The sequence below is a fragment of the Culicoides brevitarsis genome, chromosome 1 (genome assembly GCF_036172545.1).
Source record: "Culicoides brevitarsis isolate CSIRO-B50_1 chromosome 1, AGI_CSIRO_Cbre_v1, whole genome shotgun sequence".
In the NCBI taxonomy this organism is placed as follows: Eukaryota; Metazoa; Arthropoda; class Insecta; order Diptera; family Ceratopogonidae; genus Culicoides; species Culicoides brevitarsis.
The window spans coordinates 34796894-34823829 of record NC_087085.1 but is presented as its reverse complement, the minus strand read 5'-3'; the positions used below and the strand labels follow the sequence as shown (position 1 = coordinate 34823829).

General features: G+C 28.0%; 1 protein-coding gene across 1 annotated transcript; it reads right to left on the bottom strand.

The window, feature by feature from the left end:
• Nucleotides 1-1047: 1047 nt before the first annotated feature.
• LOC134834800 (tropomyosin) lies at nucleotides 1048-25826 on the bottom strand. The gene is made up of 9 exons (XM_063849586.1): nucleotides 25770-25826; nucleotides 23130-23423; nucleotides 8950-9083; nucleotides 8337-8454; nucleotides 6424-6494; nucleotides 5657-5732; nucleotides 5297-5359; nucleotides 3811-3880; nucleotides 1048-1801 (listed from the first exon to the last, which is right to left on the bottom strand). Exons 2-9 carry the CDS (start codon nucleotides 23367-23369, stop codon nucleotides 1236-1238), a joined length of 1338 nt encoding a protein of 445 aa, XP_063705656.1. The 5' UTR covers nucleotides 23370-23423; nucleotides 25770-25826; the 3' UTR covers nucleotides 1048-1235.
• Nucleotides 25827-26936: the final 1110 nt, after the last annotated feature.

Genomic DNA, 26936 nt, shown 5'->3' with positions numbered 1-26936 from the left:
AAATATCTAAATTTTACAATAAATTTATTGAAGGCAATTTTACAATACAATACAAAAAAATAATCAATAATTTACTAAAAAATACAAAAAATTATAATACATTACCTTAAATAATACCAAAATAAATAAAAAATGAGCAAATAATACAACTTTTACCTTTTTTTACACAAGAACAAAGAAAAATTAGGAAACTCATAAATACTCAGATAAAGAATACTAAAAATGCAAAAATTACAGTGCAAAAATAATTTAAATTTTTCTACAAATTCTACAATAAATTTTCTAATGACATGCCAGATTCTTTGCCAACAGCATATTTCATAACATAACGCGAATTATAAAAAAAATAACGACTCCTTTGGTTTTTGTTTTGCATGATTATTATTATAAATATATATATATAAATTTTATTATTTTTTTGTTCTTTATTTATTTATAAATAAATAAGGATGTAGTTTTATTTATTCTTCATAATTTTTTTTCTTATTTTGTTGATATATATCTTATGGTTACACAAATAAATAATGATGTACACATAAATTGATCAATTCATCCACGCAGATCGTCGCGGGACATGAGAAAAAGTCAAATTTGTTAAAATGTTTGGCCATTGTTTCAGCAGGTGTTCGGCGAAAATCATTGCAATTATTATAACAAATTGATGTGTAACGTATGTTGTTGCGGCATTTATTCCTTGAGGATGAGCTCGACGAAGGCAGTGTCGAGATCGTCTCCGATTTCTCTGTACTTCTCCTTCTCTTGGACCAACTCGTCTGTTTAGCGATAATTTAATAATAATAATAATTTTTTATTAAAAAATAATAATCAAAAACAATAAATTTAATTTTTTTTGTACCATTTTTTTGTTATTTTTAAAGCCAAAAGCAAAATTTATCGCATTTTATTGTTATATGATTTATTAATTTTTAATTTTTTGAATAATTACCTTAAAAAAAGTAAAAATTTTCACAACATCAACTCAAAAATGCATCGCGCAGGTTGTTAAGATTAATAAAGCAAAAAAGTTCAGTTAATAATTTCATGTCTTTCTTTTTTCTGGCTTGACTTCGTACAATTAATAAATATAATATGGTAATGTTGTATAATATTTAATATTTTTTTTTAAAGAAATAATAAAAAAGCGACTAATAAAAAATTTTGAGAGTTAGTTTTTGGCAGCTTGTAAATTCGTCGTGATCGTTTAAGTTAGAAAAAAAAGGCAAAAAGGTGTTAATTTATTCCGCTGGAGGTGCATCAGCAGGTGCTTCGGCAGCAGGAGCTTCAGCAGCAGGAGCTTCAGCAGCAGGTGCTTCAGCGGGAGCTGCTTCTCCTTCGGCAGGAGCGGGAGCAGCTTCTCCCTCAGCGGGAGCTGGAGCAGCTTCGGGTGCTGGAGATGGTTCAGCAGCTGGGGCAGGCGATGGCTCGGGCGTTGCTGGCTTTGGTTCTTCGTGTGATGGCACAAATGGTACTTCGGCAGCTTCTGGCGGCAAGTGTTTCTGTAAATCGAAGGGACTTGCATCCTTGATGACGACAGCTGGAGCTCCTGCCTCGCCTCCTTCAGCGGGAGCGGCGCCTTCAGTGCCCGGCGCGGCGCCTCCAGCTGCAGCAGCTTCGGCAGCGGCAATCGCAGCAAGTTCCTCGGGCGTTGGTTTTGGAGGACTTGGAGGCTTTGGTGGGGGAGTTGGAGGCTTGGGACGACGCACCGTGTAAATTGGCTCAATGCCTTCGATCAAATCGACAAATGTGAAGTCTAGTTCGTCACCCACTTCCATGTAGCGATCTTTTTCGACAATTAACTCGTCTGATGCACCGCAAGTTATTTTTTTTTATTTTCAGTGTATTGCGTTAGTCGTTAGCAGTTATGTTTTTTGATTGGCAAGCATTCGCAAAAAATTATAAATAAATAAAAAAAAATAATAAAAAGATAAGCAAATAAAAAATAATTTTTACAATTAAAAAAATAAAACACTCAGGGGAAAAATAAATAAAACACAACAACAAATATTTTTTTAAAATAAAATAATATATATTATTATTATCATTATTAAATTTTATTTTCTTTATTAATTATTTATAAACACTCAAAATCAAAAAGGATTCAGGATTATGTCAAAAAATCGTACAACTTTTTCACATACTTTTTTTTTCTTTTATTAGTAAAACTTTAATTTTTAATATTTAATTATAAAAAATTGGAAATGTGTTTGAATGTTTGGAAAATACTTTATCATTAATAATGCACTTGACTGTATTTTATATTTTTTTTTATTTAGTGTACTTTCTAATAATAACAATAATCAATTAATACAAAAATTAAATCATCATCATTATTATACTACTTTAAAAATTGGAAGAAGAGCGTTTGACTTTTAAAATTTAATTTATAAAAAAAAAACACAAATGTGTGGCACACAATTTCTCTTGTCTTTGTTATTATATAAATATTTATTTAAAAAAAATGGAATTATTATTTTTAATTGGAAAGTTTGTTTTTTGGAATGATTTGTGCTCAATATATAAATTATATATATTTTTTTGTATAAAAGCTTAAAAGTATCTCAAGTATAAAAGGCACGACGACACGATTTCTCAGCTAATAAAAAAATCTTTAAAAAAAATTGTGTGTCTTTTCTTTTTATGTTTATATTATTTTTTTTTTTTTAATTTATTTGTTTAGGAAAATATCCAAGGCAGTAATTTTTTTCTTTCACAAAGAATCATGATAATAATAATAATAATTAATTATCTTAGATAAGGCTATAATAATATAATTTTATTTTTTTTTTTGTAATAATGATAAAAAGTGACTTGGAAATTTTCCATGGCTTTCTTTTTTTCGCTTCTTCACGCAAAATTTGCAAAAATATTTAAATTAAAATCTGTTTTAAGTTATTTATAAATCCTAACAAACATTCTGGTGTTTTCAAATGCATTTTTTTTAATTTATTTATTTTGTGTACGTGTTTTGTTTCTTGATCTTTTTTTTTTGTCTTTTTAAATTGGAATATTATAATTTTTTGTATGTGTACAAAGTAATTGTTGAACGCTGATTGTTTGTTTGTTTTTTACATATTTTGAATATCATGCAAAGTTGCTTCCATCTCCTCTTGGAGCAATTTGTTTTTGGAACGCTCGTGCAGAATATCGTCTGTTAGAGGATTTTACACACACAACAACAACAAGTTAAGTTAAGTTTATTGGCAAACATAAAAAAAAATAAAAAAAGGCAAAAATTTAATATTTAAAAAAAATTTAGGGAAAAATTAATTAAAAAATTATGAAAATTATTTAAAAAATTAATTTTTCATTATTTTTTAATATAAAATTTGTGCAAAAAAAATTACTTGGCTTACACAGTTACTTTGCATTTCAGGAGTGATTTATACAAATTTTAAATTAATACAAAAAAAAAGTGATACAAATTGCTCCTAAACACAAAAAGTGCTCGTATGTACAACATTACTGATGAAAATTGGTGCATTTTGAAAAAAAAAAACTGATGTAAACCAAGCGTTTCTTTTTGTACACAATTCTTAAAAATATTTTAAATTACATGAATTACGTCAAATATTTGGCAATTTATCAAAAAATAAATAATTACAAGCAATCTAAAACTACATCTTTGGTCTATTTTAATACAAATGTTCTTTGGTAATTCAAGTAATTGCAATAAAACAAAAAAAAATCATGTTAATTGAATCATTTTACAAATATCTCCAAATCGCAAAACGACACGCATTACTTCGAGATTTTCGTTAAGGCAGGTTCTTAGTACGACTTTGGTACGGTACAAAAATAAGAGAAACATACCTTCGAGTCTGTCCACTTCCTTTTGGAGCTTTTGAACGGAACGTTCGGCAAATTCAGCGCGAGCCTCAGCCTATGATTATTTTTTTTAAAAAGGAAAAAAATAAATTTAAATTAGTGAAAAATTTAAATTTAACAAAATTTTGCGAATTTATTTAAAAAAATCAAGAAAATTAATTTAAAATTTATTTTATTTTTTTTTTTTTTTTTTTTATTTTTTTAAATTTTTTTATTTATTTATTTATTTATTTTTTTTTTTTTTAAAAATTAAAATTTCTTGATTTTTCTTGATTTTTTTAAAGCAATTTTACATTTAAAAAAATCATGCCCCATGCAATAAAATTAAAATATCTTAATTTAAAGTTTCAATAATTAAAAAATTAACTTTTAATTAAGATTTTTTCTAACAGAAAGACAAAAACATGCAAAAAATTACTTCGACATCATATTTTAGTAAAAGTGCATTTACTGAACTGTGCATTAATTTTACTTTTATAAACAATAATTTGAAATTTTTATTTTTTTTTAGTAACTTTAAACAATAAAAAATGTTAAAATAATAGAAATTTAGAACTTTACTGAAAGAAGTTAGCAAATTTTTTGTGTAATGTGTTAATTTTTTATACGTTGCCATATTCCTTTTTGTGTAAATTTCGTGCTAAATTTTATTTTTAATTACTTCAAGACGATACAAGTGTAGAGAGAGTGATTTTTTAACAAGAAAAGTCAATTTATTTTTAATTATTTTTTTAAATAAATGATTTTTCTTGTTAAATATTTGTGTGAAATCCCTTAATCCCGTAAATTTCGTGACTCGAACTTACACTTGCTAATTTTTCAGTTAAATGATGAATCTTATCTTCAATGGACTCACGAGAGACAGCAGCCTGAACATTTATTAATTAATTGTTTCATTGAATTACACAAAATTATGTTTGATTTTTTGACCAATTACATGAAAAAAAAAAATTAAAAACGAAAAAATTTAACAAAAATAGCTAAAAAAAACATTTTTTCCCGCCACCTTAAGTTTTTTTTATTTATATTCGTGAGAAACGTTTTTTTTTTGTAATTCCCCGTAAAAAACATGTAAAAATAGCGAATCAAGACTACAAAATGATAACATAGTTGAACAAATATGATGCCGATCTGAAGTCATGTATGTACAAAATAAATTCGATTCGCTTCATTTTTACACTGTACCTCCTTCAATTGTTTCTCCAATAATCTCACTTGGCCCTCGAATGATTCTTCTCGTTGTGTGGCCTAACGTGTGGTATTTTTTGTGTGTTTTTGCGTAAATTTTTTGATTAATCATAATTATATATTTTTTTTATTAAGTATAAGCGAGTTATTTAAAAAAAAATAAAACAACAAAAAATCGGGTTAGAGAAAACTTCGAATTACAACATCGATTTTTAAAACACTCGGAAGAAGAACAAAAACGACAACAACTCAAACTCAGAGAAATTTCGACGCGCTTAAATACCTCCTTAAGACGGTTTGTGAGGGTCTTGATTTGGTTTTTGTATTCTTCTTCACGTTGGTTGGCCTGTTACCGTTTTTTTTTTATTAAATAAAATAAAAATATGTTGAGAATTTTTTTCTTCTTTAAATTATACGTTGAAGATCTAATTCTAATTCCGCGCGCGTTTCAACAATAAAATTATAATAAATTAAGAATTTTGCGAATTTTTCGTTAAATAAAACGTTTCTTGAATCTGTGAGAGAAATTTGACGTTTTGAAGCTTTTGTGAATTTTTTTAATTTTATAAATTCATAAAAACTTCGACGCCATCATTATTAAAATTGAAAAAAATTTCGCGAAGTTAGTAAACTGAACAATTACCTTCTCTTCAGAGACTTCAAGGGATTTAAGGTTGTTGCCTACAACACGGAGTTCTTCCTCAAGTTCGACAATCTTGCTGTAAATTTAGAAAAAAAATCAAATTAATTCAAATTTTTAATTAAAATTTAATGAAAAAAAATATCAAAACAACGAAAATTGTTAGTTAAGCGTACAAACCTTTCACTAAGCTCCACTTTTTCCTCTGACCGTTCTAAGTCTTGCTCCATCAACACTAATTTTCTGGCAACCTTTTGTTCGTAAAAGTGTTTCACACGTTTGGCATTGTTAGATAATTGGCAAAATTAACATCAAACAACATAAAAAAAAGGTAAAAAAAAAATCAACAGAGATTAGTTTTCATGCAAAATTTTTGGTTAGACTTAAAATTTAAAATCTAGCTAGCTGATTTTTTCTTAAATTAATTAATTAATTAAAAAAATGTAAAAAAATTAAAATTTCCTGTAAAAAAAATTGTTAGTTTAGTTTAAAAACTTTTAATTCAAATGTGAGAAAATGCAATTGAGCGTGTCTCGATAGTCGTTTAACCAGTCAAGACATTTGATCGCGATTGTCTCGATTTCACATCAAACCAAGTTTATACTTGACCTTGTCCTTGCATCTATCATCGCATTGTCACAATATGTGTAACTGACGCGTGAATGCAACGCGCGCGCTTGAATTGTCATTAGAAACAAAATCAAAAGCGACAACAACAACAACAAAAAATAAAAATCAAACTGAAAAAAATAATAAATTATGAGACGTACGCTTCACCAGCTTCGGCACGTTCTTCAGCACGTTCAAGATCGGCTTCAACCATAGCCAATTTACGAGCGACCTAAGTTGACGGGGCGACGAGAAAATTTTGTTGGAATTAATTTTGTTCGTTCTTTTTGGCGTGGAAAGACACACAAATCCAAAATCATGCGGTTTGTTGAAATTTTTGTTAGTAGATGATTCGTTAGAAGAGAAGAATTCAGAAGTTGACACATTTTTTGTTGGTTGAATGGAAGTTTTTGCTCAAAGTTGATTTTCGTTCGAAGTTTAAAGAGTGTATAATTTAATTTTAATCGACGACGAAGGCTAATTTTTTAATCTAATTTTTACCAAAAATATATCGAAAAATATTTTAAAAGCCAAAATATTTAAATTATTGAAAATAAAAATAATTTTTTTGGATTTAAAAAAAAAATAATAAATCGAAGAATTTATTTTAATTTTTATTTTATACAAATAATTAAAAAATTTTAGGTTTTAAAATATTTTTAGAGAATTTTTAGCAGAAAAGAATACTTATAATTTTAATTTTATAAAATATACTTTAGCGAAAAATTATTCAAATTTTAGATAAAAATATATAAAATAATTCAAGAAAAATTAGATTGATTAAAAAACTTTTCATTAAATAGAAAAAATTATATTCGTAATAAATTTCTTGCAAAAAAATAATTTGAGGTTTATAAATTGATTTTTATCAATTTTAATCTAAAAAATATTTTTATTTTAATTAATAAATTTTAAATATTTTAAATAAATTTAAATTAATAATAATTTATTAATTAAAGTAAAAATAAATTTTTTAATAAAAATTGAAATTCATGAAACAAAATTTAATTTAGATATTTAAAAAATATTTTAGAAAATAAGTTATTAAAAAAATTAGCTGAATATTTCTCAAATATTTGAAAATTCATAAAAATTCCGCAAAAAATTCTCTAAAATTATTTTGTTAAATCCAAGATGAATAATTTCCAAATAAAAAGTAAATTTAAAATAAATAAATTAAAAAATTATCAAAAAAAAAAAAATAATAATAAAAATATCGACCACAATCTTGAGAAAAGGGAAAATCTTTGGAAAATTTCTTCAAAATACGAATAAATCGACAATACGAATCGAAATTGAGCAAAAACCAACAATCCAACCATCTTTCTTCAGGACGACGAAAAAAATTTATAAAACCAAGTTTTCATATATTAATATATATTTTTATATTTTTTTAGTTAAATTATCATTTTAATTCAGACTGATACATTTAAAATTTGCTGCCTTTTTACAATTTTTTTATTAAAATTTCTGCAACTTTCTAAGTAAAAAATATTTATTATTTATGATAAAATGTGTCAACTTCTATTTCTATTTTTTTTTCTTTTTTTTCGTTTCAAGTACATTTAAAGCACCTATTTTTATTATTTTTTTAAGGCATCGGTCATTTATTAATTATTTATCGGGTCGAGTCAAAACTATTTCTTTGGGATTAAAATGATCAAAGTTTTTTTCTTCAATTAAAAATAAATTGTTAAACAAATATAAATGATAAAATATATATATAATAGTTGTTGTTAAAATTTATTGATTAATTAATTATGATTTATATTAATTTCTTCTTCTTCTAAAATATTAATTAATTGGTTCGTCTTCTCCGTATCTAAGGTTTATTGGTAGAAGTCTCGTTTCTTAAACGATTCTTGTTGATTAGCTGCCATTTCTTGCAAATTCATTCCGTTTCCATTTCAAAAAAAAATCTTGCGTACTCAGAAGTTGTTGTCTACTGAATTTAATTCAGTAATCTGATACGATTTTTTGCGTCGAGTTAGTAAGTGTGACATTGTTAAGTCAATTTCAGAGCAAAAAAGAGAAAAAACGGAACAAAAAATCAAGTAATATCTTCGGTCTCAACCTCATCGTATTTCTTGTCGGCTTCCTCAGCCAAGAAGCGAGCTTCCTTCAATTGGTTTTCAAGAGCATCCATACGTTCTTCATCGGCAAGTGAGCGGTTTTCAAGTATTTTGCGTGCACTGGTGTCCAAATTGATGAAAAATTGTAAAAAAATATTATTTAGAAAAGGTTCAGTGAAAAGTTTTTCCGTGATGATCGCACGATTGATGGGCATCCAATACATAAAAAATGCTGAAAAATCAAAAAGTTATGAGCCCTAACACGTTTGAGCCGTCTTTCGCTGCCGAAAGAGACCAAACCCTAACAAGTCCCTAACAGAACCAAGAGAATTTTCGTTGCTACCTCTTCGTATTTCTTATCGGCTTCCTCAGCAATTAATTTTGCTTGTGCTAACTGTGCTTCCAATATAGCTACCCTATCGTCTTCCATATTTGTTCGATTCTCAAGAGCTTTTCTTATCCTGTTTTTCGATTTTTTTTATTGTCATGAATGCATGAAAATTATTTTTTTCAAAAATTAATAAGAAATTAAGGGAATTTCGAACTTATTATGAGAAAATTCGATGATTTTTTTGTTTTTCGAAAAAAAAAATCCTAAAATGTCACACGACTTACCGTTCACTTTCATCGGCAGCAGCGGAAGCTTCTGAGAGCTTAGCTGAAGCAGATGCCAAACGTTCTTCGGAACGTTCAAGATCTTCTTCCAACAATTGGATACGACGATTAAGAGCAGCAACCTCAGATTCGGCCTGCAAAGCAAAAGAAATTTCTCTCAAACGCCATTCAAAGGAAATTTTTTTTCGTAAATTTTTGATAAAAAAAAAATAAATAATGCAACTTCATAGATTTAAAGAGAGTTGGATGACCTTTAAATGATAAGACTCGAAATCACTCACACCCACAACTCCATTGTTCATATCCGTTTGAACGAACACGCATTCACGAACTGACTGAGTGCATCCAAAAAATAAATTTTATTCATATGCAAAGAGCATTTCTAATAAAAAAATTATTTTTTTTTTATAATAAATGAAAAAAAAACCGGAAGTTCAACAAAAAAAAAGTTCTTAATGAGAATGTTGACTTTTTTTTAAATGGAATTGGCGTTAACTCAACTAAATTAACTGTGATGAGAAATTTTTTTAATTATTATGAGCCAATTCCAGAAGTGCTTTTGTTGTCTCAAACAATATCATTAATTAATTTATGATGGAAAATGCATAACAAAGTTATTTTATTACTGTGTCAGACTAGATTTCTAGTTCATTGAACAGTATTTTTATCTACACACAACACAATAAATGTAAATTAATCCAGTTTAAAAATAACTTGGAGCAACAGCAGGTACGCGTTGCTTATCAATCTTGTTAAGTGACTTTTCAACGATTTATTAGTAAATCGAGCTTTTGTTGGAAAAATAATTGATTATTTTTATGTGTGTGGTAGAGGTATAGAAATTTATGCAAACTTTTTTTTTAATTAACTGCTTGACAACATTTTTTCTCTATTTTTTTTAGCTTGTTAGGTGACATCATTCTTTCGCGTTAGAGAAAATAGGCAGATGCAGTAAGTGAAATTGTTTTATTTTATTTTTATTTATTTTTTTTTGTTTGAAAAATTAGCAAAATTTAAATTTAATTAAAAAATTAATTTTTTACACAATATTTTTAATAAATTAAAAATTTAATTAAATTAATATTTTTTTAAATTTAATTATTTTTTTTAATTATACTTTTTTATAAAAATTGAATGATTTACCAACTTTGTAAAATAATTTTACAAATATTTATTAATTTTTTTTTAATGGCAATTATGTATTTTTGACTCCAATTAAAAAATTAATTTTTTACTCAGAAATTGTTGAAAATTATATTAAATTTAATTTTTATTTATTTTTTTTTAAATTATATTTTAATAAATTTTTTAAAAATTTTTTAGAATAAAATTTATATTTTTTTTTTTTTTTTAATTTCAATTAAATTAAATGTTGGTTTTTTAAAAATATTTAAAATTAATTATCAATAATATTTTTATAAAATAAAACTTTTTGAAAAAAATTAAATTTTTGCAAAATTTTTCCAATTTTTGTGTAAAAAATTAATTTTAATTAAAAACACGTGGGATTTCATACAAAAACATTTTTGCTAATTGCATCCGCCTCATTTGAATACATTTTCTATCAATGCCTATTTTTATTTTATATTTATTGACTAATGATGAACTTCCGATCCGATCGTCCCGTGAGACGAGACGTGAATAGAATACATCATTAAAAAAAAGTTTATCGATCGGACTTGATTCAAGTTATTCATCAACTTTTATGGTCAATGACAATTAAAAATTCATTTTTTTTTTTGTAAAAGGAAATTTTGATTTGAAAAAATTCAAAAGGAACTTCTTTTTTTGATAAAAACGAATTAATTTCTATTCATCTCTCATTCTATTCAAATTTTTTCGTCGAGAGGATGAATGACCATTTTTATTCGTAATTGTATCAAAATCTCGCCTACTCAAAAAAAAATTTTTTTGGAAGACTGTCATAATCGGAGACAATAGCCTTTTTAGGAGATCGTCTCATTTTTCAAAACAGAAAGTAGTTCGCGATCGCTAATTGCAAATCAAAAGAAAAAAAATTAATGTGTCATGAGTCGAAAACTCGTTTTTTTTGCCGGTAAAATTAACATTCACACTACGGACAATTTTGCGAGTGTTCGTGCGAGATTTAATATCTTCATTCATTGTGTGAGTGTTTTTTTTTACATTTTTTATTTATTTAAATAAATACATTTTTTTGTTTGTTTAAACAATCGCAATGGAGTATTCATTAAAGAAAGAGAGGCAAAAAAAAAACTTGAAACACCGGCTGCTTGTATGAAATAATATACATTGAAAAGACGAGGAATGCTTAGCAAACAGAAAATTGTTTGGCTTTCTTTGTAAAAATATACCTGAGACGTCAAATGACTCAACAAGTCATCGAAAATTATTCAAAGTTGAGTCAAGTCAAAGGATTAGAACAGCTGCGTTCATTCAAAAAATTCAAAATAAATGAGATCAAGAGAGCCATGGGTGGTTCTTTTGCTTTCTGAAGCGGAAATTTTATCAAAAATCCGGATCTCGTCTAATGACAGTGCATGCAACTTCACTTTTCCCACCTTTCTCGTAAGTGAATTGTATGAATTTATGCAATTTAAGTTTTATCTCTTAATTTATCTCCGCTTATGAAGTATAAATTACATTATTTGCGTTATCTAGATCTGCTATTCTCTCTAATAAATGCGAATTAATGCAATTTATTAACGAATTGTAAACAAAAAGTTCAAGATAACGTTACTTTTTGCCTTTAAACCGGCGATTTCCATGAAATTCATGTAAAAATTAGCATAAATTCCCCACGACTGACAATTGTACGTGAAGTTTTTGTTAATCCAAGAACATTTCTGGCACAAAATTCGATTCGAATCGTCATTTCGGACAAAAAAAAGTTCCATGAAAGCCTTTTGAGGTTCAAGGTCGTCAACTTTTTGCCATTTCGTAACGCAGTAAAATAAGGAAACTTGTAATTAATTGTCGGCGCAAGTCAAAAAGACACCGCGCGACACCATAAAGTCCCAATTAAAAAGTGTAAAAACTGCGATGCAATAACAATAACGAGCCGCAGTGTTGCTGCGCTACCAAATAAGTCCAGTAATAAAATGTTATTCGGACAGACAACACAATGTACGTGTGTTTCCGAACAGAAAAGGTGCGTTATTGACTCATTTAAATGTGAATTACACATTTTTTGTATTGTCAACTTTGTAAGTTTATTCGTGTAAACCACGCAATTTATCGTGGATTTTATCAATTTTGATTAAAAATGTATTTTTGGGATTGTTACATGGGGCGTTGAGCATTATTTGGAACAATTTTCATCAAAAAAGGGCCCAAAAATGCCTTTTAAGCCTCTTAAGGCTTTAAAAATTATTTAATTAATCCAAACCAAGCAATTAATTTTCTTTTTCAGCTTCAAATCTCATCCAATTAATCCAAACCAAGCAATAAATTTAACGAATTTAGGATTTTTGTGAGAGTCAAACATACATAAGATCTCAAAAATTTAAGTTTGGCACTGATTTGTGTCACATGGAGCTTAAAAATGACATGAAAATGCCGTAAATTTCAAAAACTTCCTGTTTCATGTCGGAAAAACGGATCGTAAATCACTAAATTTGTACTTTCTCACGTCCGTCATAATCAAAATATGCAACTTTTATGCTGTTAATTATTTTTTTAATGCATTTTGTTCGCCAACGGAGCGCATACAGTGAAAGGAAATCACGCTGGAATGATTTCACAAGGGAAATTCAATTAAAATTCTGATGAAAGTGATTCGTGTCAAGACTCACAGCGACTTAAAAAGAGAAAAAGATCTCATTTTGCACATTTTCACGCTACTTTAACAAACAATAACTTCATTTTTTACATTTTTTATGGAGTATTGTGTGTTTTTTGTTACAAGAAGAGTTCATCGTCTCAGACAATAAATAACACATTATCAGCTTCTTGCTGTTAAAATTCATTTAGCGACTCATTAACGGTCGAAAAATGTTGTGAGCATTGCATCATCAAACGATCTCTGAACGGCAAGTGCACTGATTTGCTTGAATCCAGTCGTCACGATTGCGTGCAAAAGTTTGATTAAAAAGTTTCGCAAACAATTCTTCATTGGAACAATAACAACACATGGCATGCGGATTACGTCATTTTTTTCTTGCCGCAAAGTCTGTGACGAGTGAAAGAAGGAAATTGACATCTTTTAGAATCGATCTCGCCCGTTCAAGGGAACCGAGTCTGTTTTGTATTTACATCGAAAAGTAAACATTTACAAATCGACGAACAAAAAAAAAACACGTTCGTTCATCAATGTTACGACAAATGTATGAATAACACCTTATAAGGAGTAAAAAAAGTGACATTTGTATTATTTATTCAATATTATGCGAAAAAAAATGATGTCATCAACTAACACAGAGAAACATTTATGTTCGACGCGTCGTTTCTTCTTTTTTTATTCTTTATCAGTTAACGACTTGTGGGGCGTTTCCCGTGTTTTTCTATTTTTTTTATTCATTATTTGATTTACCTGATGTAAAAAAAATTATGCAATAATTTTTTTCTAATCCAAAAGTTGAAAAGTTTTAACGTAAAACCATATTTGGTATCAAAATGTATCATTTTCATCAAATTAAGACTTAATTTGATCGCATGTAATGAATTTAATGAATCGCCATAGTGACGTAAACGTTAAAATATTTGCTTAATAATTATTTTTACAACGATTGAGTTTGAAACTTTTTTTTATGAGAATTTGTTTACTCTGAAAAGCAATGACGAGAAATGAAGTCACTTGTTGGTGATAAGATATCGTAAGTGATCGGTCATAAACTCATGCTTAGCTCATTTGTTTGAATTTCTGATAACACAGGTGATGATAATAATGATGATGATTAGGCTCGTAATAGTAAATTATTTCAGTGAACTGAAGTTCTAATTTCAAAATTAGATGAAAAATCGGGTTTTTGTGGTGAATTTGTATTTTTCGAAATTAATTTCGAATTTTCGAAAATTTGAAAAGTTTTAGAATAATTTTTATTTAATCTTTTTTTGACATTTTTATTCAAAATTAATTTTTTTGATCAGATAAATATTAATTTTTAATAAAATTAATTATTTATTTTATTTTAAAAAAAATTTTATTGATTTAAAAATTTTTATTTTTTTTAATTTCGAATTTTCGAAAATTTGAAAAAAATAACAAGTCATTACTTTATTATATATTTTGTCTTTTTTAAATTTTTTTCTAAAAAAAAAGACTATTTTTTACTTGAAAATAAATATTAGGTAAATGTTTAAAACTTTTAAATTTTCCTTTAATTTCGAATTTTCGAAAATTTGTCAATTCGAAATTAAAAATTTTTTTTGAGGAAACAAAAATAATTTTGAGATATCAATTAAACATTGAGAGTTCTTAATTTGATTCTAACTTCATATTTTTTATTTTTCGCAACATTTTTCAAGTATGTTGCGTCACACAATTAAAACAAAAATCCATTGATCACACGCAAGATCTCCGTTCATCGGATCATTATTCGACAAAATCGGCTACAATACATTATTTATCGAGTTCAATTCAATAAACTAAACGCTAAAATAATAAACATGACCTGAATTGAGCGATTTTTTTTGTTTAATAATAATAAAAGTTCATCATCAACAAATGTTGTGTATCAAGGTTAATACTCAGTTCATTTCAAATAATTTTTTTATTGAACATGATTTTGAATGACTTCAACAATTAGCTCGTTGATAAAAAAAGACCGAAATAGAAATCCAGTTTTGATATTATTATTTATTTTTTTTTCTTGTAAGCTTCTTTCATTCAAAAAAAAAATCGAAAGACGAAGAAAAAAACACCGAGAGAGAGAAGCATAAGTGACCTTCAATAACTAACGGTACTATGTCCGAATATTTAGGTTGTAAAAAGAAATTTAATAATAACATATTTCTTTTCGTTCGTACCGATCGAATATTTTTTTTGGAAGAAACTTTTTTTTATTTTTGGTTTGATGTAAAAATTGACGTGATGCAAAAACTATCGATCTCTTTCTCTACTTTTTCGATTATTTCGATTTACTTCGCTTCATTTGTTTGACTACCGAAGTTCACTGACCAATTAATATTTTTATTGCTTGCATCGAGCTCGTGCCTGCGATTAAATTTTTTAGTTTAATGTCATTATCACCGCTTACATGAGTAGGTCACATATTTCTAATACTGAAAATTTGTGGCTTGTGGCATAATTCATAAATTATGCAAATTTAAAAAAAAAACTATGACTAAGACTCTCTCGAATAAATAAATTCATGAAATATTCAGAGAAAAATTGTGAACAAGAGCGTTGAATTGTGTAAACTTGACCTTTTCTCCACACATTTATGGGCTTTTAAGATGTAAAATCTTAATAAATTCAAGAAAAAAATTTCTTTATTGTCTATTTTTTCACGTTTTCTTGTTTTTTTTTTGTCCATTCATTCAATTATTATCTAAAAAAAAAAAATAATAACGCGTAAAAAATCCAAAACAATGGAAATTTGGCTAAACTATTCGTCCATTTCTTTTTAAAATAATTTACGAGTAGCAGCTAAAAAGCGAATAACCGGTTAACTGAGCATCGTCAGCATTAAAATTCTCATATAGCTCGTACAAAAAAAAATTTCTTTAAGTATAGAATTTTTTTCAGCGTTTTAAATGCAACTTCACACACAATTTATGCACCTTTTTGGAACGAAAACGGCAAGAAAGAAATGTTTAATACGGTAATGAGAACTGGTTGGTATTCGATGCTGCTGCTGATGATGATGATGTTCGTAGTTCGCGTACGGCGATGATGGCATGGCATTGAAATCAGGTCCGTTATGTGTCATGGTAGGTATACGGTAAAAAAAAATATAAATACAAAAATGTATGAATGAGCGTTAATTTCTTTTCGTGTCGTTTCGTAATAATAAATGTTATTATTATTATGATTATTTTATTAAAAGTAATGCCATTTAATGATAATATTTTACGTTTTAAGAGTTTTTAACTGGAGTATGAAGCGGAAAATGCTGTTTTTGGTAAGAATTTGACTAAAAATATTAAAAATTATTTTAATTTTTAATAAAAATTATTTTTTTCAGGTATTTTTATAAACTTAAAGATCATCATCAATGTTGAAATGATGAAAAAAATGCCATTTGGAGTACAAAAAATCAATTTTTTTTTTCAAAAAATTATTTTTAGTGATAAAAAGAACTTTAAAAGTCTTAAAATAGGTTTCCCAACGGATTCTAAATTTCAAAGAAAATACTTCAGAACCTTGAAAAAAATTTTTTTTAACTAAATTTTAATAAGAATTATTTAAAAATGCTAAATATGTCATCTTAAGTAAAAAAAAATTAAAGTTTTCTTTTGAAAAAACTATTTTTCATGCTAAAAATTATAATTTATTGCATGACAAGATCTTCAAAAGCCTCAAAATTGATCTCTAAAATATTTAAGATGTCAAAAAATTTTTTAAAAGTGATTTTTCTTGTTTTTGAGACAAAAATCTTTAATTTTTACATCTTTAGAATCTGTAAAACTCATTTTTTGACTTCCAAAATTAAGAATTCTTGAAAAATTCTTCAAACTGGGCTCATTTTTAACATATTTGATGAATTTTCGCATAAAATCAAGAAACTACGTCACATTTTCCCCCTTTTCCAGTCCATTTTTAATTCGTCATCAATCACAAAAGGACCGCGCTGCACTAAAAACGCAACAAAAATTACATATTACGTCGTCATTTGTTTTTGTTGTCATCATCACTTCGGTCCCCTCAATATATATTTTTTTCTCTTCTCTTTCATGAACGAATCAATTTTTTTGACATTGCACTCAGTCATCCAGCATATTTCATGGTTTAGTTGAATAAACCTCCGATTCATTCAAAATGTATTTATTTTGTCGCCATTCACACGCATACTTTGTTGCTGCCATACCAACACAAGCACAACTTTTCACTTTAATTCATTTCTTCGATTCTAATAAGAATCCGTAACTGACTATTTTTAACTTTTTTTTGACCACTTGCTCAACTTTACTCCGATTTTTACGAGTTTTTATGCGATTTTAATCAAAATTTGCGTGTTTTTTGACGTGAAATTCAAAAATTGGTCGCGAATGGTTCGACAACTTGTCGTCGTCGTCGTCGTTCATCCAAGTTGGTATGCGTGGAAGGAAAAATTTTGTTGATTTTTTGGGCACTTACTTCTTCGCGTCTGATCGCTTCAACTTGTAACTTTTTAACATATTCCTCGCACTCATCCTTGTACTTTTCCATTTCCTCTTTTGTTGCGCGCATTTTCTTTTTAAGTACATCCAAGAGTGTACCTTGTTGCAAATTTGTCGTCATTTTTACTTGATTTTTTTTTTCACTTGAAATTTTTTTTTAATTGAATTTTATTCGAAAAAGTATAAATTTTTTATACTTTTTTCCGGATTTTTTCGTATTTTTTCGAGCAACTTTGTTGTATGTGTTGAATTTTCTTCCTATATGATATTTTTATATAGGTTTAAATATACTCTAGGTATGGAATGATGATGAACACAGTAATAAAAAAAAAGTGCAAAACTTTCTGTATGCGATAATTTGGTCGTTCACTTGAAATTTCCTTCAATTTCGAGTAGCTTTCCGAACGTGCACCGTACTTAGGGACCGATTTTCCACAATTTTAGGCTATTTTCGCACCGAATTTCACGCAAAACTTCCAACTAGAGATTTTTTCAAGCACAAAAAAAAATTTATTGCCGAGCCTATATTTTTTCGACTACTTTACTCGATTCCACTTCCACATAAACTGACTTGAAACTCGTACCTACGAGTTGTTGTACGGGCTGGAGTTTGCGTTTGCCACAACTACAAGCACAACTGTTCGTGTAGCGACACAAAAGCTGAATGAATCGCGAATGAATGACTGTCAAAAGGCTGTGACCGCCGGTGTATTCAAATAAATGAATGAATCGAAGAAAAAAGTGACAAAATTCAGCAATCGAGACAATTTTTGAAGCATCCTGCTGAGAATCGGAACGTGTCTCGATATTCACGTCGAGGCCATTTAAATGCCTTGAACGGAAATTCATCGTTTTTTTATGGAAATGTCGTTTTGACATCCATTTTTTGCCATTTAGGGACTTGCTACGGTGATTCATTCCGTGCCTTTTCATTCAATGAACGACTGCTTTTCGGGTGAAAAGGGTGTCAGTGTGTGCGTGTTGGCGATACACGCCCGTCTCTTTAGCGGTTCGATGCGTTTTTCATCGAGTTTCATCGAGAATCGACTAACCGGCAAAGAATACGTCACAATTTAATTTTACAAAAAATTATCGTTATTTGAATTTTCTTTGATTTTTCACCGAAAATTGTCTTTTGCAAGTCATTCCAGCTTAAAAACATTCAAAAAAATTCACACAATCGAAAAAAAACTCAAATTCATTAATAAAAAATTATATTCTGATGGCATTGCCGAAAGGTGGGTGCTTCCGTTTCAATTCAATCAACAACTCGATGCTGTTACTACCAGTTGATAGCAGTCTGGTCATTGTATCGTAGACAAAAAAAAATAATGTTTTGCTATACATGGACCGTCAACATGCATGAGCAACAATTAAAGTAGTAGAATCATGAATTCATTAAAAAAAATAAAAATTTTAATCGTAAACTATGCGAGACAATTTACGCATTGAAGCGCTTGAATGACTTTCAATTGGGTGCCTTGGGTTTTGTGTGACTTTTCAATCGGGGGACCCTCCTATGATGACGGCTACGATCAAAAATTTTATGAAAAATGTCAGGTGTGTGACTACGGGAATTTTTTTTTTAAATTATTTGGCATTAAATGGCCTAAAATGTTTTTAAAAAAATTAAAATTTTTAAGCAAAAAAAATATTTTTTTATTTTTTTTGGGAAGTTGAAATAATTTGGGCTTTGAAATTGTCATTACAAGTAAAACTTTAAAAAAAAAAAATTTTTAAATAAAAAATTAAAATAATTTTAATGCAATTTTTTTTAAATGATTTTTTTAATAATTAAAGAAATTTTGGCTTTAAAATTTTTAGAATTATTTCAAAGCAATAAATTTTAACCCAAAAAAAATTAAAATTGCTCTATTTTAGGAAGTTAAAATTTTTTAACTTAAAAATTGTCATTTAACAACATTTAACCCAACATTTAAAATTATTTTTAAATTTAAAATTTTTGATTAAAAAAAATAACTAAGGAAATTTTTGATATTTAAAGCAATTTTTTTCAAAAAAAAAAATAATTTTTGAAAAAAAAAAAATTATTTTTAACTTTTTTTTTAATTAAATGCACATTAAGTGCTTTAAAAGTCATTACAAAATAAAATTTTCTGATAAAATTAGCAGTTTTAATTATTTCCAAGGCCCAAAATTTATCAGATTGATTAATGACTTAAAATATTTTTGTCAAAATAAATTAAAAAATCGTTTTTGAATAAATTAATGATAAAATTAGCATTTAAATATTTTTTTTCTTTCATCGATATTCAATAGAAATTGATGAAATTGGTAACTCAGAATATTTTTGGAGTTAAAACGTTTCCCAAAAATAAAAATTTGTCCATAAATGATCAAAATTCGATCCATAAAATTTTTTTCGTAAAAATTTCTTTAAAAATCATTCCATTATTATCAAATTCGCATTAAAAACGCCCTCTTATGACATCTTATTTGCCACACTCATCAATCTTATCTACAAATTCACTGCCAATTATGACATTAAAATCACCATTGCACCTCATTTCGTTCTTATCTCTTACTCAACGTCTCACATTCATGCTATTTCAAGTCATCAAAGGTGCCAAAAAGTTGTCTGCCTTCCTAATTTGTCGCTTTATCACACATTTTTTTGTTAATATTCAAACTTTCTTATCTAATCTTCACATTAACTCGTCTTTGCATGTATTTTAATGACGTCAAAATCTAAAAAAAAAATTAAAAAAATTAATGCACTTGAAAATGACACAATTATTTGTGCCAAAAATCCCTCCAACGCGTTCAAATTTTCTAAACAACAAAAAAAAGTTGTTTAATGGATGAACTACTTAAAAGTGTTAATTAAAGGTAAAACTTGTAGCAATTTTCGCTGTCAAGTCACACTTCATTGAACGCAAAAAGAAAAAAGTGTGTCAGCCCTTCTTCTACTCAAATATTCTTGAATTGAAAGTTAATTGAATTAAATTAAATTTCTTTTGTAAGAAAACTCGTGTGACGTCACACCGCGACGACGACGACGTGCGAGACGTGCAAGGTACGAACAAAAAAAAACACGCAAATATTCAATAACAATAAAAGTTGAGCCACACACGAAACACCAACACAATTCATCGTCTGCAGGCTGGAACAGAATTTCGATAATTAGTGAATTGCGGTGCAACAAAGTTTACCCGTTTCAGTTGTGATTTCATGATATTGTGCAGCTCATTGCGGATAATGCTGAATTTCATGAGTGTGTCGGAGCTGAAGACACTTCGTCCGAATGCCAGTCCCGGATAGTCTGCGCATCGATTCTTCCTGCGGTTCTCCCGTTCCTGCACAACTTCCGTACTTTGACTCGTGCACCTCAGTTTTGCCCATTCCGCTGCATCGGGATCCGTTTCCCAATCGCCGCCCAGTAGGTCTTCCAAACTGGCACCTTCGGCATCAGTCCTCTCAATGGTCGAATAGTCCGTTTGAGCAACTTTCGTTCGTCGTTTCTTGTGAGAATCCGGATTGCGGGACGACGATGACGAGGATTTTTTGCTACTTCCATCGCCCTTGTCTTTTCTCGATTTCTTCACCTTTTTTGCAGCAGTCTCGACAGTTACTTCGGCTGGGGGGTTATTGTTATCACATAATGCACCTTCGTTGTTGTTGCTTTGCGTATTGCTTACTAGCGTGGAAGCTTTTGGATCGGATTGTGATTGAACGGAAGACTTTGAGGGAGTTTTGTTGGAATTCCCATCGACAGCGGGATTGTTATTTGTACTTGTTGTCGAGTCATTTCCACAAATATTTACATCTGTTTTAGATGACGTTGATGTGTCACGATCTACCATCTCATAATGGTACGAGGAACTATTTTTAGCGAAACACGGTTTCGAATAATTTCTAAAGTTGTCGTCGTCGTCGAAGCAGCTGATGGTCGTATTTTTGTTATTCACTTTTTTGACATTTCTCGAGACCGAGCTCTTCTTTTTAACGATTTGCGTGTTGTTGTTTCCGTCCCTCGAACTTTTGTTACTCTGTACTGTTTGCGATACTCTCTTTTGAACAGTCTTCGAAGTTTTGCTTTTTTCAAACGTTGTGCTTCGTTGACGTTTCTTCGTTGCATTCACTTGCACCCATTTACCGCTCCTGCAACAACTGATTTTTGCTTCTAAAAAAAATTTTTTTTTTTTTAAATTCTCATTTAAAATTGTGAACCTTTTATTTATACAACTCGTATTCACTTACTACTAGAGACTCTGTTTGATGATGTTCTGCCTATCATCCACATGATCACGAAAAATATTTTTTTTTGTTCCGTACACTCGTTCGAATGTACGAGGTACGTTGTTTATTTAAATTGAAACGCACACAACGAAACAAAATTCAAGAAAAAAAATTTCTTCGGGAGCAAATAATTATTGTTAGAAAATTCTGCGTTAAACTGCCCTCGAATTTCGCAATGCATCCCCTTTAAATACGCCGTCTTTTCACTGTTTTGCCTGCAAATGATTCATATTTCTGCACATAACTCTCAGGATGTGACATTTTTATCATCTAATTTGTTGTCGATCCACGTCGACGTCAATGCAACAAAAAATTTTAAAGCATTAGATAAGTCAGTCGGGCGAAAAATAAATAAAATGATCGTCAGCGACACATCATGATCATCATCGCGGCAGCGGCGTAAGTGTGTGTTAGTGACAATCGTTTTTCCGACGCAGTCGCAGAGTTTTTCGTCGTCGTGCACGAAACATCTCGCGCGAGTCCGTATTTGGCGTCGAAGATAAAAATAAATTATTTGCAATCACAAAGGCGAGTGCGAGCGACTTTAATAGCGAAATAAGATACGAACAGATGTCTAACGTTAGAAAATTATTTGGAAAAAATTCGAAAATGATCTCATTATTGGAAAAAATTTCATTTTTTTTTTCGAATTTGAGTCAATTTTTCACATTTGAATGCAAAAAAAAAATATATTTTTTATGAATTTTTCAATTTTCTTTCAATTTTTTTTTTAAAAAATTAAAAAAAAATGGTAGAAAGTGAAAGAAAGAAAAACCACACCCATAGATTTTTTCTTGATGATCTCAATTTCCGTTCAGATTTTAATCGACAATATTTTTCACATTCTTTCACGCATTTCAAATGTTCTATTAATAGTTCTCTCTTAAACATGTCTCATGCTCTCATTAAAAAATAATTTCTTTCAATTGCACTCCAATTTTTCTTACAGGAAAGACGAATTTATCTAGTTCAAGGTCATACGAAATGAAGTTGCATTTTTTGTCGAAGAAAAAATTAAAAAGGTTTCAGGCTTAAAGTCCAAAATTAATTTTTGACAGTTAATTTTTGACAAATTTCATTGATTTTTGTGAAAATTAAATTTTTAAAACTTTAAAAATTTAAATATAACTTAAAAGTTAAATTTGACAATTTTTTATAATTAATTAATTATTTTTAAAAATTTTTGATGCAGTTTTTTTTTTTTCAATATCAATATATCAATTTTTCTTAAAAATAATTATTTTTTCTATTAAAATATTTTTTTTTGATTAAAAATATTTTTTTAAAAAATTTTCTGTTGATTTATTGTTTTGGTTTAATTTAAAAATTAATAAAAATAAATTAATTCATTAATTTTAATAAAATTAAAATATTAAATATTATTTTAATTAAAATTAATTTTTTTTATTGAAATTTAAATAAAAAATTAATTTTATTTAAAATTTTTTTTTTAATTTTATTTTATATAATTTTTTAATTAATATTTAAAAAATTAAATTTTAATTTAAAAAATTATCAAATTTAGATTTACAATTTTTAAGCTAGAATTTTTCTTTTTTTTTAATAAAAATATTCAAAATTCAATAGAATTAAGAACTTTGTGAAAAATTAATTAAATAATGTCAAAATTTGGACTTTTTACCTTAAAATAAAAAAAAAAAATGAAAATTTGTACTTACAGTTTGCAATTCCTTTTCTTTGGTTTCAAGTTTGCCATTAACTTGTCCCAAGGTTTCTTGTGTTTGATCCAAATCGTTTTCAATGGTTTGGATTTTCTTTTGCAAAGAGCGAGCTTCCTCCTCGGCCTTCTCGGCGCGCAAGTTGGCATCGCGAGCTTGTTGCTCACAGAGGAGAGCACGGTCTAAGGCATTATCTTTTTCAAGCTTCATGGCTTGCATCTTCTTCTTAATCGCGTCCATGATGAGAGTTTTTTGACTTTCTTTTTGATTACACTACAGAAAAAATACTTGGATCTGAAATTAAAAAAAAAACAAAAATTAGAAAAAAATTTAAAAAAATTTCTTCCGCATCATCTTCAATGTCACTCCAACTTCAATGTTGCAAGAATTCTTTAAAATTTATCAACAAAGTGACTTAATTTTACATAATTCTCGCAACTCATGCACTTTTTTTGTGCATTTTACAAATTCCGTGCAACAATAACAAACAAACAATTTCTCCGCAAAGCAAAATTTATGAGAAGTAAACAATAAAACGTGTTAAGGTCTTGTTTTACGCTGCATTTCGCATCGTTGCATCTCATTCACGCTACATCTGACTCAGTAACATTGGAATGCGCGAGTGTTTTTGTTACTTTCTTGACCTCTCGTCATCGTCAAAGTAACCAGGGGAGCACATAAATCGCACAACTTGACCTTATTTCGCACAAAAAAATCATGAATCACTTGATTTAAACTCGTAACAAACAAACGGATATCGGAATGGCACGTAAATTGATACGTTTTGATTACTAATAATTCACACGGAACAATTCCGACGGCAGATGCAGTGATTTGCATTAATTTTTCGTGACAAGACGGTGCAAAGTGATTACAACGCGCAACCTCAATTCGCGAGATGAAGTTACCGCGAGCGAAAAAAGTGATTTTTGTGGGAAATTTGAGACATTTCAATGGTGCGTTTCGAGAAAATTCTGCATTCTTTCGAGATTCGAGCGATAAAAATGGGGGGAAATGCATTAAAAACTTGAACAAAAGTGAAAGATCCATTCTTTGTGTGTGCAATGACCTAAAAATGTCATTGAAAACGGTTCATTTGTTGGCTTTGCACAGCTTTCAGTCGGAATTAATGGAGTCTCATCATTTCCGGAATTCACATGAGAGAGTATTTGTTTAGCAATGGATCATTGGACGAGAATAATGTGAGTTGTTGCGATGCAAAGTGAATGCATTTGGAGTGATTGGTGCAAGCTTCAACGGTTTTTGGATTATTTTGAGGTTGAAAGTTAGAAATTTGAATTTCTGAGGTAATTTTTAGAGGATTTGATGGAAGAAAATAATTTTTTTGATTGTTTTTGGATAAAATTCGAGCAAAATTTAAATTTTTAAGCTTTTAATTTTTTTTAATTGATTGAAAAATTAATTTAAAAGGCTCTTAGGCGAAATTTTTAATTTTTTTTTAAACAAATTTTAGGTAAAAATATCAAAATTAACGACCTTAAGAGAAATTTCATCGACAAAAATAGCATTTAAAAAATCATTGAATAAAAAATTTATTTTTTCTTTAAAAAAAATAATTAAATTAAAATTAAATTAATAAATTAAATTAAAAATAATTAAAATTAATTTAGAATAAATTTTTAAAATTAAATTAAAATTAAAAATTAATAAAAATTAATTTAAAATTATTTTTAAAATTAAATTAAAAATATTAAAAATTAATTTAGAATTAAATTTTTGAATTTTACTTTTTCAGAAACGATCAAAAAATTCAAAAATTTCGCAATAATCGAGAGAAAGAGAGAACAATCCTCCACATTTTCTCACTCATTATGACATAAGACGGCAACAGGTATTTAAAATTCGTAATAATAATTATTATTATAGGAACAAGAAAAAAAAATAAAAATTGAAAAACAAATTTTCTGGATCGTTGCCAAAAAAATTCATCCCACACACGCACCGAAACTCACAAACACACGAAAAAAAAGCATAAATAAAACATTTTCGTCATTTCGTTGTGTGTTGAGCATTTTCCTTCACAATTTCCCAACACTTTCCAACTACAACAACAACTTTTCGTCTCACCAACACCCTCACACGTTTCTCGTGTTGTGTGTTATGAATGAATGAAAAAAATCATAAAAGTAACGCAACACCGATCGCATCGTTCTGTAGGTGCCTGGTTTAAAAATAAAACTTTTTTTTCGATCACATGAAAATTTTTTGTGTGGCGCGCGCGCGTATAAATATGGTCTGTGAGGTTTTTTCCCTCTGAACATCGGATCAAATTGTCACACTTTTTGTTCTTCATTATTTAATCTCGTATTTTTCTCTTTTTCATGACTTGTTAAGTAATCGTTAATTATTTAATTTTATTCTCGTTTAAAGAATTTTTTATTTTTTTAAAGTTCTTGATGGACATTTGTTGTTGTTGTTGTTTTTTTCTTTCAGGATAAAAAAATCACTTTTTCTTCACTCTTTCTTTCGTTTCTTTCAATCACAGAAAAAAAAATCAATCAAAAACTTTTTAATTAGAATTTTTTCGTAGAACTTTTTCTCACACTTTTTTTCAATTTTTCTTGCCAGAAAAAATTATTTTTTTTTACAGCAGAAAACTAAAATTAAACGTCTACTTACACTTGAATCCGCGACTTGAACGGTTCAACAGCGAACTGAAAACCAGCGAACAAACGGCCAAATTCTGAGTTAGGTTTGAACAACACAGTAAAGTTAATACTATGACGACAAACGGTGTGTGTCTGTGCGATACGTGCGATGATCGTGTCGCTATCCCCACTCCAACTGGCTTTTATTTTATTTTCATTGATGTAAAAGTGGTACTTGGGGTTAAGGAATTTTCATCAGTTTTTTTTTCTGAAAATTTAAACAAAAAATTATTTTTGAGGTAATTTTTCGTATTTTAAGGGGTTTAAAAGATTTTACCTGAACCATTTTGTCTGAAATTTCCTTTCCAATTACAAAATATTATTTTTTTTTTTCAAAAAAATTTTTTTTTTTGTAAGACATGTCAAAAAAGTCACTCTTCTACCTTCTTGGCTAAAATTTTTAAAGAGAAAAAATAATTTTTAAAGATTTTTTTTTTGTATTTTGATCGATTTTAATATTTACCTGAATATTTTTTATGAATTTTTGTTCTAATTTCGATATTTTCGAATTTGAACTTCAAATTTTTAACTAATTTGTCTCAATTTGTTTGTAAAATATATTAAAAAATTCACTCCTAGGCTTAAATTTTTAAAGAAAATAATAATTTTTAAAGTTTTTTTTTTTTTTGATTTTATGAGATTTGAACGTTTATCTGAATAATTTTTTTTTCTCTCATTTAAGCGGAAAATTGTACAAAAAAATTAAATTTAATATTTCTTTTGTATTTTTAGTATATTTTTGTATTTTTTTTTTATTTGTCATTAAAAATTAAATTTCAAAAAAATGTTTTAAACCTAAAATTTATTTCATACAAATTCCTTAAATTTTTTAAAAAATCAAATAAGATTGTAAAGTGACAAATTTCAAAGAAAAAATAATTTTTGATGAGAGTTTTAATAGAATTAAAATTTTTGAGATCATTCTGAAAAAAATTTCTTAAAAATTAAAAAAAAAAATTAAATTAAAAAATTAATTTAAATATTTTTTTCAATACTTTCATACCAAGTTTTATCATTTTTGTTAATTTCATAGCCAAAAATTAATGAAAAAATTCCTTCACCCCTAATTTCGATCGTACAAAAGATTTTCACTTACCTCATCTGTGTTAGTGACTTTCCTCCTTGCCTCGGAAAAACT